The 19751-nt window shown below is 47.2% G+C and overlaps 1 protein-coding gene across 2 annotated transcripts in view; it reads right to left on the bottom strand.

Annotated features, from left to right (window-relative positions):
• SLC4A4 (solute carrier family 4 member 4) overlaps nt 1-18196 on the bottom strand; it is a 125954-nt gene extending 107758 nt beyond the window's left edge. Inside the window, exon 1 of one of the 2 annotated variants that reach the window (XM_059470825.1) lies at nt 18081-18196. In XM_059470825.1, the coding sequence (XP_059326808.1) occupies nt 18081-18163 (83 nt within the window). In that variant the 5' untranslated portion in view covers nt 18164-18196. Of the gene's footprint in view, nt 1-7691; nt 8002-18080 lie in introns of those variants that run through there. The other variant, XM_059470826.1, reaches the window with a different exon arrangement.
• Nucleotides 18197-19751: the final 1555 nt, after the last annotated feature.

The raw sequence follows: 19751 nt of genomic DNA, 5'->3' as shown, positions 1-19751 counted from the left end.
GAGTCCCTCACAGCTCATGTTGATCACCCACCATCTGCTTTCATCCTCTTTTCCACATGCACCTAACGCACTGCAGGAAGTCATTCTTTCAGAAAAAGTCTCTTTCTGTAACAGGCCTGAAATAGTTTGCTTTGGTAATAGATATTCATAAAAGCACAAGCAGTTTTTCCACTCCTTTTTTAAGCTGTCAGGATGACCACAGCTGAACCCAGACACGGTCATCAGTCACGCATTTCTTGGAGACACCTGTTAACAAAGAAGGGCTTTATGCCCAGCACCTAATTGCAAAATGGCTGTTTAAAGGTAAACGGGAAATGGGCAACAGTAATATTAAATCCCAGTTATCTGCATCCATTATCTCGCATTTTTTTATTGCTAAGCCGAATGACTGGTCTGGGAACAGAGCCAGAAAAGTTGGGCTGATACTACAGATCAAGACTTCATAGATATTTCTGAGAATTACAAGTTAAGGGCCACATCCAGAACTGAACAGACTGCTCCACAAAAACCCACAGGTACCTTGACTGAATCACAAGTCAAGCCTTTCCAGGAAAACAGAGCTGTTGGCAACCCAAGGCATTACTAGACCAGGAATACGTAATGCAAAGGTGTCCTACTCACCACTTAGAATTAAAAAGGCAGAAACAGGTTCGTTCAAGAAGCATTGCCCCATTCATAGAAAAGTTATTACAGAAGCTTTTAGAGTTCACAGCAATCTCTACACTCCCACATTTGTGAAGATTCAGGGAACATCCAGGTTACTTGCTGGGAGAGACATTGAGCTTACATTGTTTTTTCAATGCTTTTTAACAAATTAAGTTGCATAGCTAATGTTCAGTGAACTCGGCTCCTTTAGCTTGATCTTTAATTCGAGTAATTATTTTAAAAGCTGGAGACACCATCTCCCTTTACTCAGTCTCTGGAGAGGATTCTTACACTGGAACACACAGTTGGGCTTTTATCACAGGGCTGTTTTGCAGCATATTCCCTTTCAACAAAATTTATACACTGTATTCCTGGCAAAGGGAAGAGAGCTGTGATCCAAGCAAAACTTGGGAAATACAGAGGTATTCCTTCTGCAGCAATTCCTGCCATTGCACTGTTGTTCACAGGTCCAGAGTGTCCATCCCAGGTTAAATTACAGCCCAAGGATGGCAGCTACATGCCTACTCCTTCAAGTTCTACTGCAAACAGGAGCAAGCCATGAGACTGAGCACTGAGAGCATCCTGTCTGGAGCTCTGTGCCCACAGCAGCTGAGCAAGGGCGCCTGGGCTTGCCTTGCCGACAAAGCATGAGCCTAAGCCCAGGCTCGAGCCCAGGCTTGCTCACATTCCTTCCATGCTAGCAGGCTCTCAGGCTCAACCTCAGAGCCCTGCCGAGGTGGCAACACAGAGCCCAGAGACCCAAAGGTCAGCAAGGTGCCTCGTACAAGCCAGAACCCGGCAGAGTCCCATGACTGGAACCTCACGCCTGCCTCGTCAGGCACAGTGCAAAAGCTCTTCCCCAGGCACGGGAAAGCCCAATGGGCACAGAAGGCCTTCTCCAAGCTTGTATGACACGGGAGTTGTACATCATGGGAGACAGCCTGCCTTTGCTTCTAAAGCCTAGCTTCAGTATAAAAATTGATCATTCACCAGTGATTAAAAGGGAGAAACATACTCCTTTATCCCAAGTAAGAAGCACTCACATAGTTACAGAGAATCATTGCATCTATCACGTTCTGGTAGGAGCAGTTCTTGCTCTTGGGCAGCAATAATCTCCTTTCTATGCCCATTCCAGTGATATGCCAATAACACGACAGAGATACAAAAGCACTCTGAAATGGAGAGCATTTCAATATCCATTCAAGGCATCTTTTGCAAAAGTTCACTGATGTCATCCAACTGGTGAACTGGAACTGAAAAGATAAGCTAGGCAGGTGGACAAATGACAACTCTAATTTCATTCCAACACTACCCTAAATCAATACTCTATTCTACAGCTTCTCTCTAACATAACCCTCCAAGTGCCTATCAAAGATGCACTCAAGACTTTGCACTGGTCTTTCACTGATTTCCAACCCCACCCTGCAAGTAGCTCATGGCTGCAATCCAGACTTTGTCCCTGCACCCCTCTGGCCCCACTTGATGAATTCTCCCCATACACTGTCCTATCTCAGCACACATTTCTTCCATTCATGCCAGTGGAACTACTCATGCAGGACTCACCCCAGCACAGCACTTCAGCATGGCCTCAAAGGCCAATGAGTTGAATTGCCTCAAGGCCAGAAGTCACTTGCACTGAAGATTTTTGTGGGACTAAGGCAACAGCTCCACATTTCCAAACATTCTCACTGCACCGATAGAGGTGTTACTGCACTGACACTCCATCACCAGCACTACTGCTCCCATGAAACCCCGCACTGACACATCTACTGGGATGGTACTGCTCAAACCCCATCCCTGCTCACCTAAGAGATCATGAGATGTCAAACAATGAATGTGGAACACTCCCATGGCACCACAGGCTGGCTCGCTGTGCCATCAAGGCTCTGGAACGGAGCTTTGCTGGGGACACAAGAGAACAAAGCCCCATCTATTTTCCCCTGGGGATGGTTGTTCCTGCCCAGAAGAACACACAGGCAGCTCTGTTGAAGAGGGCTGCTGGTCTTGAGCCGTGCTGTGTATCTGCTGAATGCACCAAGTGTCAGCCAGGGAACTGAGCTCAGACTAGACAAATTTAACAAGAATTTAGGTAACATCTGCTTCAAGATGACCGCAATTGCTAACTCTGAGATCTCAGCAAAATGTGCACCTCCAATTCCTGTGTGTAAGAAATACACTTCAATCCCAGTGCAATAGACAGGTTTGATGTGCTCAAATGCCACTTTTCATTGAGCTAGTGAGCAACTATTTCCCAGCTTCATTCTTATTAACCTCATATTTAGCAGCCTTGATGAAAAGACCTTTACGCTTACATTGAAGGGCTGACAATGTGTCTGAAGTGTTATACAGCCACTACAGGTACAATAAAAGCAATTAACTTTTGCAACCTTCTGTTCAAGGTTAAGAGTTTAAATGAGCTCAGTAAACCTTCAAGATGTGATTAAAATGAAGTAAAAACTTTTTTAAAAAACTTAGGAGGAAAACACCATAATATTCAAGTTGCACACACCATTGAAAAACAAGTTCTCTTTCTGCATCTACTGCACAAAATAGAGAAAACTGAAAAATTTTAGTAAAGATGAGTAGTTGGCACGCAAGACTTCAGTTGTCATTTTTGCCATCAGATTACACATCTGCACAGTCATCAAAATCCAAGTGTTCGCATGTTTCGCTCAGAAAAAGTGGCAGAAAAAGACAGAACACACCACAGGAAAAACTCCTATGTTAAAAAAGCCAAAAATTAGTTGGACATGCAAACCACCAGGACTTCTTGCATAATACCAGCTCATTGTAATAACTTTCAAAAGAAAGTAAAATTCAATCTCCCCCAGGGAACAATCACATCAAATATCAGCAACTTCACAGATGAGCAGCAGTCACCTCGTAAAGGTCAAAAACAGAGGTACCATAGCTCTGTATTATTTATAGATTATATGTAATTTTATTATTAATAATATTATATTACTAACTATATTTTGAATAATATGAAAGAGCTTTTATAGTCACCATTAATAATAGAATGAAGCAATTTGAGTAATCCTCAGTCTTAAAAGAAGTCATGGAACAATTCCCACCACCAAGTTCTTAACTCACTTTGGGATACCAGAAGTATGGATCAATACTTATGAAAGGAAAATTAAGGCTTCTTTCAAGACAGAATTAATACAGAGTATTTAGCAAGTATTTATTATATGCTAGCAAAACAGGAATATGATCCTGTTCCCCTATAAAGGCAGTTATATAATACAGCTAGAATTTGAAACACTTGGAAAATTCTCTTCCCCCACTAAAAGAATTTCCTTAGGAGTAGAAAATATATAGATCAGCCATATTGTCTCTCTCCATACGTATTTATATATATAAATAATAAAGCTATTTTAAATCCACCCCTCAGTCTCTGTTTTACTTTGGCAGCAGAATGAACTTTCCTAATAACACACATTTCTGGAATGCAGAAGCTCAAAGTTCATTTGCGCTGCAGATTCAAAGAATTCTGATATTGGTGACATGGAATCAACTCTTCTGGTTTTTCTGGTGAGAAAATTCAGATAAAAATTGAGGGCTGTGTGCAACCTCCTCTGCTGTGCTCAGAAGGCTCAGCCATACTCCAACAGCATGGCTCTACATGCCTACTGAATTTGGACAGAAATCCACTGTTCCAAATCAAACTGAACGCCAAGAACTGAGATGGAGCTTTCTCTGATTTTCAAATTTCTCATAAATCTCCATGCAGCCTTACTGCACTTGCCAGTCCCTATGGCAAGTTCAAATATGTTCCTTATGTGAAAGACTCATAATTGTGTATGTAATTCAAAGACATTTTATTTCTTCAGTTAATGTAATTAAGCCATTGAAAAGCAAGAGCTCTGCAGCTTTTTACTTATGCTACGCACTGTTTTATCACCCAATTATGGGTGCAGTCATTGTCTTTGACACTGTCCAACAGCAATAAAAATCATTCCTGCCACAAACTGCGCACAATCCTGAGCAAACTCAGGAGAAACGTGATGCTACAGTGACTCAAAGTTCAAGGGCAGGGAGGCAGAAACCTTGCTTTGAGTGGTTGTGGGGATCCACTGCAACCTTGACCATTTTATAGCTGTATCTCCATTTCAAGCCCGGCAGTGTGAGCTAAGAGAAAGACCTCTGCCTCCCCATCCAAGCCTTTATGTTTTGAGGGAGCACAAAAGAGGAGCTTTCCTTCCACCAGATGCAGCACAATGACACAGACATGCACTCCTTTATCAATATTAACCATAAACTGCTATTACTGGGTTTTCAAAGAGCACTCCCCGCTCTTGTGAGCCTTCTAAGTGGATTTGAAGCCGGAAGCAGCTAATTGACTTGGAACAAGGAGGAGTTACCAGTACCCTTTTAATTTGCTCAAAGCAAGAGTTCAAATTCTGAACCTAATGCACACAGCAGATATGTGTGAGGTGGGTCTCTGGAGCGTGACAAGGATGCTCTCGCAGTGGGGCCATGAAGGCATCTCAGCGGGACCCACGGCGCCACTGCTGGCAGCAAAGCACCCCCAAACCCTCCTTCCAAGCCCTCTGCTTCTCCCAGCCCAGGGGAGGAACTGGGGGGCACACCAGTAAAAGCCATGCTATTTTGATACGGACGTGTATAACAATGTCACGGCATAAAATCCACAAAATTAAATTAAAGAAGAGAAACTGGTTTACTAGCAAATCTGCACTGATGGATGGCATGTACACACACAGGAGCACCACTTGCTGAACCCACAAGGCCCATTTTTGGGCACCCACCTCCCAAAACAGCACATTTCCCCCAGATTTTGCTTTCTCAAAACAACACCTTTCCCTTTATGACTGCATCTTTCTGGCAAGGCAGCACCTCCGACTGCAAATAGCTGTTTGCACACTTACTGGCAGAAAAATAAGAACAGGTTTTTTTCTTTAGCCTCTCACGCAGCAATTTTCCTTCCCAACCTTGCCCAAAACCCCTTCCAGCTTATTAATTACAGCTGTCCAGAGTGGCAGCATTAGAAAACCTTCAGCCAGAGACACACTCAGCTCCTCCACCCTGTCTGATAAGCAGGTAGATCTGAAAACAAAAGGAGTTACAGATTTTTCCTTCTCACAGGGATGTTTTTCTTTGAACTGCACTTTGTGCATAAATTCAACCTTTTCTTATCAGCTTAAGACATCGGTAACCGAAGCATTTACCTTACACTCAACACATTTTAAAAGCTCCTCTTAAAAACCTGTTGCAAGTGATACCACAAGACAGCACCAGTACATGAGGCTGTTTTCTGGCTGCAGAGAAGTTTCAAGATCTAAAATTGTAACATGGAAGTTAAAGGGAAAAACCTGCACAGTTCTGAGCTGCAGAAAATCCTGCCAGACCTTGCTGGGAGCAAACTGGATGAGTGCAGGGTGTTACCTTGCCAGGAATGCCCTGTGCACATAAATGAAAGCTTCATCTCTCCTCCCCACAGCTGGAAAACGAAAGAAAAGGAGAAAAAAAAACCATAATTCCTTCTCACCCCACCACCATACCTTGCTCCCTACTCATCTGAGGTCAGCAGTCTACAGTTGCCAGTCCCTTGAAATCTCGGGAATGCAGGTCCCTTAGTCCAGCAGCTGCTTTTAAAAATGCAAAATTAACTTACCCTGAGCTCAGCAAAAGCAAAGGGTAAGTTACAAACAAATCCTCCTAGTTTTTTTGGAACTTCAAAGTCTGTGTTTCCTTCCTAGGAAGCTGAAGAAGCATCCTTGCAGATTGCACTTGCATTTGCCCTTCCAATCCCACTGACCCTCAGCAGCAGGTGAAGTTGATGAGAGCTAAAATCACCAGCTGAAACCAGGCTTTGCAAAATTAACTCTTCCATCACCTAATCCCGGTGTCACCAGAAAAACTCTCTGAGCCTGGAATGGCAGTTCAGGAAAGGACTAGGACAGATCAGCTTATGTACCATGCTCTGAACAAGCACAGATGCAAACAGTCCCGTTTAATTACTTGGCACAAGACTGGAGATTGTGAGAACAAAATGAAGTCCCTCATTTAATAGTTGCTGGGGTTTCGGAGCCTGAAGGTTGCTTTGGTCAGGGGGCCTCTGTACAATTTCCTACTGATCTCAACCAGAATAAGAACTAGGTGTATTCCTGCAGTCTATCACACCAACACTTAGCAACATATTCTGTCCCACACACAATATATACAGCTTGGCACACTTTGTTAAATCCAACTAGTGAAGCTTTTGTCGTTCGGTTTTTGGGTGGGTTTTTTTGGTTGGTTGGGTGGGTTTTTACGTTGTTTTTGTTTTTTTAAACAGAAAGTATGTACATTATGGGAACAACCAGAACAAAGTCCCTAAGCAGCTGGGAGCACACGCACAGAGTCAAGTTCAGATGCACCTCTGACACAAAAGGAGCAAGTACCTATATACAGCACATGGAGCAGTTCCCCAGGGGAGCTGCTACTGCTCGGATCTGCCCCAAGGCCCGACCTTGCTCCTTTACGTGCCCAACTTTACTAACAGGAGCAGCTTTGCGGAACGACTCCACGGAGCTGCCGCCACGCACCCCGAGCCCCGCTCTTCTGGGAGAGCACAGTGCCTTTTTCCATCATGTCGTGGGAGCTCCCTGCACATCTGAGTGTTCCTCCTGAACGCGAGGGCTAAAGGGATGCACTCGGAACAGAAGAAAAATCTGTTAGTAACTTACGCCGTACAGAAAAAAGGAACAAGCCTCAAGATGGTTAAATCCTCATTTCCTCGTGTGCTCTCGCTATGGATGGCAGCGCTTCACAGGAAGCACAGAAAGGGCAAACAAACAGGTCTTGGATAATAAAACACTCCATACAACCATACACCAGGTGGATAACTGGAAACCGGGGAAAGACGAGGCTGCCTATTCAGTGGCTGCTAACAACTCACTGAAGATGAACTGTAACGGTAAAGAAAGTTTTCAAACACCATGAAGCGTTTTAAAAGTTGGCTCCAGCAGAGCTAGGCACCGAAAAAGACACGGAGGACGGAGAAACGCAGCCCGGCGTTTCCACCCCCGCTCCCGCTCACTCACCTCCGGGGCTCGGGTTTGCGGCGTTCCTCCAGCTTGGCGGCGGGCGGCGGCTGCGGGGCAGCCGGGGTGACGGGCGGGCGCTGCGGACGGGCTGCGGGCGGGCTCAATGGGGCATGGCGGGGGCCCTACACCTGCCCCTCCGTGTCTGTGCCCGTGTCCGTGTCGGTGAGCGCCCGCGGCAGTCCGAGCGAGCGGCGCGGCTGTGCTGGCGGCACCGGCCCGGGCCCGCATTTAAAGCCGCCGGCGGGCTCGGCCGTCCCCTCACCCGCTCCCATCCCGGCCCGTCCCGTCCCATCCCATCCCCGGCCGCCGCTCGGCGTCACGGGGCCCGGGGCGGGGAGCCTGGAGGAGGAGTCTGAGGGCCGGGACTGCGCTTCCCCGCCCCGAGCTCCAAGCCGCGCCGGGGCAGGTGCGCGCTTCCACGGCTGGAAGCGGAGGGCAGGGGCGGCAGCGGGAACCCCCCGCCGGCTGCGAGTGGGGCTGGCAGTGGGCACCCTGTGCCTCAGGCCGGGAGATGCCAGGCCCCCGAGCAGGGGGATGCTCTCCCTGGGGGCACAGCCGCGATACTGCCGCGGGCTGCCCACGGCTTCTGTCGCACGCCCAGGGCAGGTTCCCTGCCGCTGGAAACGCACGACCCACGGCGCTTCCGGGCCAAAAGCACGTAGCACTGGAAAAAACCCAAGCAAACAGAATCCAACCAAACAAAAACCTCAAAAACATTAAAAACCCAACAAGAACAACAACCAACCCAGGAAAAATACAGAAACCATAATTTAGTCAGTTCATTTTAATTTTCCACGGAAATAGTACCTTATGTGTTGCTTCTCCTTAACTTCGAGCATCGCAAGGTTCACCTTGCTTGCCAGCCCAGTCCTACTTCCTCCTCTCTCTCCTACACAGACACTTCCATGGACACTCATCACCCTTTCATAGGTTCCCTCCAGACTGCTGTTGGACAAGAGAAGCAGTGCCAATATCCCTCATCTTGTTCAGTCAGCTGTAGCTCCTGCACTCAGCTTGACTGTCCAGGCCAAGGTGATGAGATCCATAAAATATTTTTAAACCATGGAGTTCTGCAAAAGGCTCACAAAGAACATGGCAGAACAGCAATCCATCATGGGAAGTACACGGACTCCCAGGGGAACAAAGGAGGCTATTGTAGCTCCATAGGGGGAAAACTCCCCTTCTTCAGCAAGGTTTATGATTACCACACAGCAACTGCCCCTTCAGCTAGCTCCTCAGCTATCAAGCTCCACCTTTGTCACCCATCCAAACTCTGTACTAGGGAATAATACGCAATCCATTGGCTGGGCAGAAAAAGCAGCAGCAACAGAAACCACAGCACTTGCAGAGCAGAGGGAGAGCGCTGCAGAAGGATCTCTCTGCCAAATTCCTCCTCTCCTTTCTGCTGCTGCCACCCCTGTGCTGTCCCCAGACACTGAGAACAGAAGATTGGCTTTAAGTCACTGTCCCCTCATTCTGTTCCATGTTTTCCTGGAAGATCTCAGAGCCACAGTCTGCACATGAATGGGTCAGGGCTTGGGCTCCTCTGTTCGCTTTAATAAAGCCAGCTTTTTAAGAACCAGTTTTTCAACAGCCAGTGAGTTTCCAATGGGCACAGTGGTGCCTTCCATCACTTACAACTGTATTTCATTTCAGTTAATGACAGTTCCTGTGTTAACAGAAGCAGAGCACCACATCAGTTGAGAAGTTTTGCATGCTCAAGTCCTAACCCAAATAACTGTACATCTTCCCTCTTCCAAAGGCTCCAAAGCAAGACTGCTGTCTCCATGCCCTAAATCCCTAATGATATGCCAGTTAGTCCGTACCTTCACTTCACTTCCTTTTTAAATAAACTAGGGAGCTCCTGAAGAAAAGACACATTAGCTACTAGAGAAAATTGCTGTTGTTTTTTGCCACTTCGATAACTCATGGGGGTTTTGGGATCCCTCCAAGCATCATGATCCCTCAATGAAAGCACCTCATGGATGCTTCTCAGCAGCTGCCTCTTAGCTCGCTGTTTCAGAAACAAACCTAATTAACTGTACCAATTCCAGTTCCTGACAATTCACTGTAACTTCAAATACTGTCATTTTAAACCTGTGCATTCAATTTTCTGGCTAAAAAAAAAGGTTTTTTATCAGGATGCCTGATTCCAAGTCAGTCTTTAGATATCACACTGCTGCATTTAATCATCTAAAACGCTACGGGACCCATTTCCAGAAGTCCTTAAATCAAGAGCCAGGCAGTTGTCTTGCAAGTTTAAAAAGGAGTACGTTCTCTGTGCAGAGAAACACCCATAAAGTGCACTAATAACCCTGTCTGTCATGGTGACTGACACAGTAAATCCCGCTGGCTAGAGTGGGCTTGTGCGGCGCCTGTATGTGTGTACATTCTGGCACTGCCCTCAGCCCTTGGCTCTCATGTCCCCTTGCCAAACCTCCTCAGTCGTCTCCAGGATTTTTCTCTGCTCCATTTCATAACCAGAGAGGAGCTCATCACTCAGCATAACAGCCTGCTAGCTCTGCCCTCCCTGCACAGGCCACAGAGAAGCAGCTGGATTTGGGAAGACTTTGGCTGACTGTTTGAACCTGCCTTCTGAGCCCGCTGGCTTTAGTCCCGCTCACAAAGCTTTGGTGAGGAAAATCTCTGCTGACAGCCTTTGCCGACATCCTGGCCAAGGCAATGCCTCAACAGGGCATGGGACAGGACAGCACCTTCACCCAAATGCCTGCTGCTCTACAGCAATTTCTGATCTGCCTTCTCATCCAGCACACACACATTTTCCTCCCTCAGCTAACTCAGGAACTCGTTTTTCAGGGAGGTCACACAAGGTATCACTGTCATTGACAGTGTGTGACATGTGTATAGATAATGAGAACAGGCAAAGTTCTGATGGTAAAGATTAGAGAACATATACGTGCGCATGCTCGGTGGAACTGCTAGGGTAAAACTTTCCCTGTGGGCAGGTTATTCCATAAATACATCTTGCAGCATTTCTGGTAGATTCCTCGGAAGCCGCTCATGCTGACCACAGCATTGTCAGTCAGAGGTGATGCTGAATGAGATGGAAACTGGCAACTCCTGCACTTCCAGGGGTTTGTGCACACTACCCAGTGATAAAATATTTGCATTGGATTAAGTCACAAGTAATTCAACCTAAGTCAGGAAGTTTCAGAGGATAAAGACTGCAATGGAAGGATCTAGGTGCAGAGAGACCGCAGCCACACTTATCACAGAGGCTCTCAGCATTTTTCCTTGGCTGACAAACGTCAGTGCCAAGTCATCATGACAAGAGCGGCTCACCCTGAACACACCTGTGCATGCAGCAAATCCTATGTACACCAACAAAATCCCTCACACACGTTTTCAGGACTCAATCCTCCATCACAGCTATTCCTTGTGACCTTGAGGTTTCAGGGGTTTTTTGGTCTGTTTTACATAGACATGGGTACTACAGCCTTTTAGCTGCTGAACTCAACAAATTCCTGCACTGCATTCCTTAGTATTACAGCTGAATTAGCACTGATTTCCAAGGGAACCACAAAAAGCAACTCTGTAGCTCCCATATTTGCATTCGAGTCACCAAGAAGCAGGACTTGTCTGTCCTTTCCATCCACTTCCCAAGAAATCTAGACAGAACATGGCATCTCAGCAAGCACTCCCTGATAGCTGACTAGCAATGGTGTAAGGTGATCAAACCCATTGCTTTTGGAAGCTTTTCTAACAGTGCTGCCTCAGTTAGCAGTGAAAGCAACATGCACTGGGGTGCTGGCTCTCTAAGAGTACCTGCTCAGCCCTGCCTGCCCATTCCCTGGGAAACCACTGCAGGGCCCTTGGAAGAAAATCTGCCAAATTCCCACTGACTTCCCTGCCCTGGCTCACTCATTTAGAAAAGGCAGAAACAGCAGGTGCTGAAAAACATTAAACTGCGGTAAGACCGAGCAGAACACCAGAGGGTTAAGGGGGTTTTTGTGAAGTGCTTGATGTGCCTTTCATTAATAATGTACCATGTCTGCTTGAGAGCAATGAGCCATCCTGAAGCACTTGAAGACCCACCCAGGTCACAGCACTTCCTTCATTCAGGGCACAAGAGCCTGGGGATTTCATCAGCTGGGGCTATTGCTTCTGGTGCCTTGCAATACTTCTGCTAGCTCCTGAAAGCATGGTATGTTCACCTCAAGGGCTTAGAAAACACAAGTTGTGTTCCACTCTTCTGGGAAGCAACACAGGTTTGGGCTTTGCAGCCCTGTGAGCAAGCCTTGCCAGTCTCCTACCAACTTCCAGGACTGCACTCAAACACCCCTTATCTTTCCAGCAAGAGCAACTCCTCCGAGAGAACACTGAACTGCCATACTTTGTGCATCCCTCTCTACCAGGAGCCCCGGAGCTGCTGGGGCCAGGAGAGGGAGCCGGCAGTGCTGCTCGAGGGCCCTCTGCTGGGAAGCACCCCTGCTTCCCGTGCCCCCCAGGTCCGCAGGCAGCCCCAGACGCAGTCCCCCCGAGGGGCGAGCTGCCAGTGTCCCCTCAGCAGTGATCATAGGGGCAGCTCAACGCCCCGGCCCCAGGGAGAAAGCAGATTTCATTTGCCTCGAGTTGAGTCCTGCTCTGTGCTACAGGGAACGAGGCCAAAGCAGCCTTTGGTCAGGGCCAAAAACGCAGGGCTTTGTTAAAATAAAGTGAGTTTGTTCCTACACCCACAATACCCACTGGAGGGTAGGGCCCGAAACAAACACTTCCACCACTTCCAGCTGTTGGGACACTGAGACAACAAATACTCCCCCTCTCTGGAAGAGAGGGCTTAGGAAGCAGCCCAGCTGACTGAAGCTCTTCTGGGCTCTCAAACACATCACCTGCTCTCTGCGTCAGAGCAAAAGCAAGTCAGAAGGGACACAGATCCTTTCACTTCTCAGGCTAGGAGGGAAATCCAAGGCTGAAGTCACACCCCTTGAGCACAAGGCTCATTGTATCCACATAAAAATGGGGTACAGACCTGACAGGGGTGATATTGATGGGCTGCAGTGGGACGAGCAGTATTTACATCAGAAGGATTTCCTCTTCTCCCAGTTTGTCCCCAACTGTCATTTTGATGAGTTTCTTTCTCTTCCTGATTCCTCAGCTATTGGAATCCTGTGCCAAAAAAAAGTCACCAGGAAAGCTCAGAGGGATGGGCCAACAAGCCCTTCAGCCCTTTGCAGAGCACCTGTACTGTGACCCAGACCAATTCTTCTGAGCACCGAATCCTTACAGCGCAACTAACCGGTGTCTTCACCAAGATCCTCCTTACCTCCTGAGCACCAGCTCAGGAAGGCTTCTAATATTTTATCACTGACTGGAAGGATGAGGAGGAATCTCACCCACTCTCAGTGGAAGGCCAAGTCCAACAACATGACTAGTACAGACAAAAATTACAACCTGGAGTCCCCCAGTCAGCCTTCTTACCCTCTGGTTGGAGATAACATCCCACAAGCAGATGGTGACAGGCACCAGGACTAGAAATGCTTTTCCTGATGTACACTACTTCTTGCCTGCTTCTCTAAAATTGAAACCTTGCCTCTACAACACAGACCACCTGCTCTTGAGCACCTAATATCCTGAAGGAAAAAGCAACTTGAATAGCAGGTCACTGTGATCCTCTGAATTCAAGACTACATCTTTTCCTGATGCTAAGAAATGCCATGTGGGACACCTCCACAGGGCTTTGCATAAGCCAAATGTTAACTGCAGGAAATCTGAAAAACACCATCAGTAACATCACAGATAAATCACCGATGTTTCTACCTCATCCAGCCATATACACACCTGAGCAGTCTTCTCATATAATGCCTTACAATGGATACTTGGGAAATGAGCTATCAAACTACCACCACAGGAAAGTACACAGTAAATCCATGGACATCTATATTGCTCTGCTCCAGACAACCTACCATCAATTGATTTAGAGTGTCATTTAGGTTACTGTTCTTGGAACACTATTTTCCCCTCACTGTGCCAATTTAAACAACAGATACTCCTCTCAATGTTTCTTCTTTTTCTCACTTCATCTCAGCTCTTTGCATTTAACCATTTTCCTGTTGTGATAATACAGACTATATTCCCAGTGAAAAATGCGTTTCCACTGGTTAACTTTTCATGTCTTCCCTCTGCTGGCTCTCTTTTGATATGGAGAAAAAGGCTACCCAGGAACAGCTGGTACTTATAATACATTGTATTTTCCCTTCTGTCATTTCATTTCTCAACTCCTAATAATTTTTCAGGACACAATTTGTGATGCCACACAAAGTTTGACTTTTGTTGTTTTGGGTTTGTTTTTTCCTTTGCCTAGGGCTTCAGTTTATTATCCCATTGTCTATCCTGGGTCATCAGAAATGTTTTCTTTTCTTTTCAAATAATTAAACAGCAGCATCATTCACAGCTTTGGATTTTCACATCTCTTGTTCTGTCTCTCATCTTTTACATCAACATTTCCTAAACAAAATATCGAAAACCAAACACTGGCAGGTCACATTTAGCCAGAAATTTGTACTCTATAAATAAAGCTTTGAGGACTTAACGACTTTAAAATTATTTGTTAGGTAATTCCAGCAGAAACAGTCTAGTTTAGAGCAAACAACAGTTCCCTGAGAGCACATGTAACTCCAAAAGGGCTTTGCCACTTAAGGGCTGTTTGAAGAGCAAAGCATTCTAGGAAAAAAAAAATCTGAGTGAAAGTGAAACCAGAGAAATGTGTTGTCTAAGCCAAAACAAGGCCAAAAAAATAAGGGAAAAGCACCCCTGAGAGCTGGCTGCTCTTTCAATGCTCTTTCCAGCTCTGCAGCCTTCTGCTGCAGAAGCTCCTGGAAGTGCAGGTAGATGAGGAATACCCCCTGCATATAGTCCCAGATCTTTGGGATTCTTCCCAAAGAAAGGGACAAGCAAGCTGACCTGAAACCTTCCAGAAGCCACACACTCCACCGGAAAACCTTTGGATAGATACCCTGTAGGTATGAAAATCTTGCCTGTATCACTGAGCTGTGCATTTTATATGAGGCAGCACCAGGAAGTTAAGATGAGAAACCTGCCCACAAGACCTGTTGCTGAAACCACCTATTTAAATACCTCTTGTGGTTACCTCCAGCAGCAGTCCCTAGCGAAGGCTGCAGCCAACAACCCACATCCAAGCTCCTCTCTACAGGAAGGAAGCAATTTGTTGAGCAGGAGTTGAAGGGCAAGGAGTGCCTGCTGCTCTGGAAGCACTGGGAAGGGCAGGCAGTAGAACTTCAGGAGCACTGACCTATAAGAACAGCCACAAGGTCCAAACTGCTACATACAAGAGATGAAATGTCCAACTGGCCTCAGCCTCTCTGGCCTTCCAGCAAGCAAAATAAATCCGAGGCATATCAGCTTAAGACTAATAGAAATTAAGGCACTGTATGAAATAAAAATGTGCAGAAACAATATCTTCTGCCTTGAAAACTAATAAAGTCAGGCTTCACTTCAACATTTGTGTAGCAACAGGAGATGACTGCTCTGAGACAACATCCCACTCTGTGTGCTTTAGGGCTCAGGCCTGACGGAGTATCCACAGACATTTGGGACAGCATGTTCTGGTGGAGCGCTTTAACAAAATACGAGTGCTGTCAAAGGGCAGGCTTTCATTTTATGCTTGTTCAACTCAAGAATAAAATATTGCCTTTGGAGAATCTCACATATCGTTTGATTAATACAAGCACATCAGGACTATCTCCATTTGTCAAAGCCTTGAACTTTTGGCTGTTTTCCCCCACATGCGTGGTCCCACCTCAAAGCTCCCATCCATCCTCATCAAGGGAGGGGACATCCTCAAGGCCCCTACCAGCTCATCCTCTGAGGCCAGAGCATTCTCTTACCAAGCTGCATTGGAGCAGGCAAGAGCTGCTCTCTAGGGCATGATGTCTTCATGTACAGCCTTGCTTGTGGTGGAAAACGCAGCCTGGGGCACTGACATCCTTTGTTTCTCCCCTGCTGCAGAAGCAGCATAATTCATGTTCAAGCCCTGGTGGTATCCCTAGGCTGAATGTGTAACTATTCCAGGTGCCCTACCCATGATAGGGACAGAGGCAGTGAGGATACCAAGGCAGCAGAAGCTGAGGGACACTTTATTCCCATCCCTCAAGACAATGTCTTCTGGCCTTTTCTTTCTCCTTTCCTACCTATCTTTGTGAGGTTACATTCCAAGACTCCTCACTGAGTTGCTGGGGATATTCCAAGGGGTATTAATTGCTGCTTGAAATGACTTCAAAGGATCTTTTCTCCATCTTGTATTAATAGCCAGAATGAGGAAATTGGTTTGGATTTCATACCTACATCTGCTCCCCAAGTCTCTGCACATTTCAAAACCCCATCTTAACCCAAACCTCCTGCTATTAAGGGCTCCTACTCCATGCAGGCACTCACACCCATCCCTTTCCACTTCCCCACTGATCTACAGCCCTACATTCCAATTGGCAGCCAGAGGTACCAGAAATAACCACAAGAAAGGCTGCCATGAAACCTCCAGCCAAGTTTTGAAAATCCAGGCCCTTGACACAAGCCTCCATGCTTAGAGGGCTTCAGCTGAAAGCAACCTGAACTCAGACTCAAAAGATTTGTGTAGCAGGGATCAAATATCAAAAAAATGTAAATGCAATTACCTTTTTTTTTCCCCATAAAAGCATGCAGGATAACAGTTGTTCTACAAGGCTGTTAGTGCATACTTGTAACAGTCTGCTGCTGCTCCTGCCCCTCCGGTACTAGCTAATGGCTGGTTTTCATTCCTAAGTGGTTCCCCCAGCCCCCCCGCCAAAGTCTATGCTACAGTGATTTTGGAAACTGGGTCAAAATGCAATTACTGCATTCCCATGCTTTGGGGTGGGGAAAGAAAATAAAAGGAGGAAGAATGGCAAGAAGCGATGGCATTGGCAGCGAGCCACTGCTGTGCTCCCCACCCTGTCACCTGTGCTGCAGCCCCAAGTGCTCCCACAGCCGCTCTTGTCTCCCAGCATGGGCATCAGGGAAGTCCCAAGGCAGGGTCTCCTGGAGAGACGCTGGTCATCCCTGCCCTCATGGCTATGCTGGAGGTTGGGAGCAGATGGAAGATGCAGCTGGGGATAGGGAAAAGACCCTGAACCAGGCAGCAACCCCTGCAGATGACAAGCAGTGTCTGCCTTGCAATCCTTGGGGAAAGCTGTAGCACCCAGATCAACTCTCCAAAGCTCTCCCTCAAGATGCCATTCCTGCCTTTTCCCTTACTATGGCATAAGCAATATATCCCAGCACTTTGGTTCCCCTGCTCCACTGCAAACATTGTCCACGGGAGAAGGAAAATAGTGTGTTTAGACATGCCCTTACTATTGTCACACTTAGAGCACAATCTATCATACCTTATCAAATTGCACATCTTCAGCATGCACATGGTTTGCGACAACACATTTACAAGGCTTTTCAGTACGGAAAAGGAATCACTCAAAGACTTATTTATGCCACGTCTTCCCAAGTAGGTCTTTCTGAGAAACACAGAGCCCATTATACACATCCCTGCCTTCCTCTGTCCCTCATTGTTCCTTGTACACACAGTTATCACAAACCAATTGCCTTTGCTGCTCCTCTCCTTGGCTTTGTTTTGCACAGTTCTCAGAATATCAGCTCCAGCTCTGCAGCATTTGCTGGCTCTCCTCCCAATTAATAACTGCAGGTTAGAGTTGGGTCGTTATGGCTGCAGACTAATGCAGAAAAACATTCAACAGCTTCTGAGAGATACAGAAAGACACACAACCTTTCTCTTCCTGACACGGAATGTGGTTTATCTTGCTATCCCAGTGTTCCAGGGAGATGTTATACCACTTGTCTGAATGATTTAAACAGATCAAAAAGTTGGCTCCACATGAGCATCTGCTGCTGACAACAAGCCACAAGGCTGATGTTATCCAAGAGGTAACTGTATATGCTAGCACAGGCTAGACAGATCGCATGTGGGATAAAAAAAATAAATTTTCATGAAATCAGTCAGTCTTCATCCACATACCAGCAATTAAACAAGCAGGAACACAAGGCAAAGTGACAGGTTTCCACTGGATACCTGAATTCTTTCAGACTTGTTGCAAGGCACAGGATTGTGAAAACCCCAGAGCTGGCTTTCTGAGGGCTCTCCAGTTCCTAATTTCTCCGGAAAGCTCTCCTATTACAATAACAGAACTGGTGCAAAAGACCTTGCCCCTGAGAAGAGTCTTATGCAGGTCATGACCCATATCAACAGGAGAAACTTGGTGAAATACCAAGTCTGGCACAGAGAGAAAAGGCGGAGTTATGATTTCAGACTGGAGATCATTGTACCCTCTCCTGATCAACTCTGGCTCCCAGCGTCCCGCCCCAAACCAGGCTGCCCAGACCTACCTCCAGTCCCTCCACAGATCCAGCTGTCCCATGGGCTCCTTGAGCAGGAGAACCAAAGGCTCGCAGCAGCTCGCCTTCCACATTTGCTCCAGTTCTGAGAGGCAGAGCCCAGCAAACGCTGTCCCACTCGAACAGACACTCCAGCTCCAGGCCTGTATGACATTTACTAGAACCCACTTCTTCCCGCCCTGCTGCCCCCCCAGAGAAAGGGATCAAAATAGTTTCCCCCCCGTGACATTTTGCTTCATTGCCCGGCAGGCTGTGGGAGCGTCTCCATTAAAGCCTCTGCAAGCCAAGCAAGAGCAGCAATGCCTGCCACCCCAAAGTGGGGGACACCCCAGGAACACCCAACCTTTCCGCTGCAGGCACAAAGGGCATGGGGTCCAGGACAAACTGCAGTATGCCTCTGCTACAATTTGCTCTGCAGATGCCACAGGTGAAAGGCGAGCTCTTAGCCCAGTGACTCTGTAAGTAATACGTGTTGGCTGCCTGTCTGTGGGACAGACTGCCCATCTTGGGACTGAACCTGAGCACCTGACCCTTCACCCGGCTCACCTCGGCCCATCCCTCCCCTCATGTGTTTTTCCTGGAAACATTGTGCCTCCACAAGGCAGCCCCACGTCCTGCTGTGTGCCCTCCCCACACTGCTGCTGTGGGACCCCAGCTCAGGGTAGCATGCACGGACGTGAGGACACGGCATAACCGCGATCTCGTGTTTCAGCTCCAGGCTGCCAACAAGCAGAAGCAACAATGAGAAGGGAAAGCTGCATCCAGTTCCAGATGAAGGCCAGATAACATCTACCACCAAAAGGGAGAGCTGGCACTGGGAGCCAGGATGTACATTTTCTTGATGTACAGAAGCACTGAAGACATTGGAGACCTGTGGTTCAGCAGTGGAATCCAGTGTTCCTCCCTTGTGTCACTTGGGTTACTCTTCACTGCACTTACACTTGCCCTCATCCTGGTTCTCAACCCAAAAGCAAAGGCTTGACTACCCATTCAAAAGGCAAAATATGCCTCCACAAAACCCTTATCTCAGACACTAAGACGGGTAAAATTTTCTATTTCTATTAATTGTCCACAGCCAACTCTCTTGGAGCATAGAGTACACCTTCCTTCCAGTTGTACCTAAACCCATCACATTCGTTACTCCGCAGTTACAAGCAAACAGAGCTATGCGCCTCCCTTTTCAAGGCAAGCATATGAGATAAAACACCAAACCCAAAGGAAATCCCTTTTCCCTCCATCTCAGACAGTGCCAGTCTCTGGAAAGGCATGACCTGGCAGTGTGAATGAGCTCGGGTCACGTATGGCTGAAGCAGAGTTTCTGCTCTCTCTTTGAAGTCCTGCAGCAGGCGTAGCTGTGGTAACGCCGGCTCGGCCGCGCTGTTTGGCGGCTCCTGTGCAGCACTGCCAGCACCCTGCTTTGCCCCAGAGCCTGCTGAGCTGCACCAAGGGGCTCACAGCCTCTGCTCCCAAATGCTTGGGATGGAAGCAGACCAGGCACACGGGGAGGTGCTCTCACCTGCCACAGACACGTACAAAGAGGAATGCACTTATTCATCTGCCATCTCCAGCATGGAAAAAACAAACCAGTTTAACCCCACTCTAGTGCCTTTCCCATTTCCTTCTCATTCCAATGCACCTCCAGGCAATGGAAACTCATTATTA

Source organism: Ammospiza nelsoni, chromosome 4 (genome assembly GCF_027579445.1).
Source record: "Ammospiza nelsoni isolate bAmmNel1 chromosome 4, bAmmNel1.pri, whole genome shotgun sequence".
Classification (NCBI taxonomy): domain Eukaryota; kingdom Metazoa; phylum Chordata; class Aves; order Passeriformes; family Passerellidae; genus Ammospiza; species Ammospiza nelsoni.
This window is presented reverse-complemented; position numbering and strand designations above follow the sequence as displayed.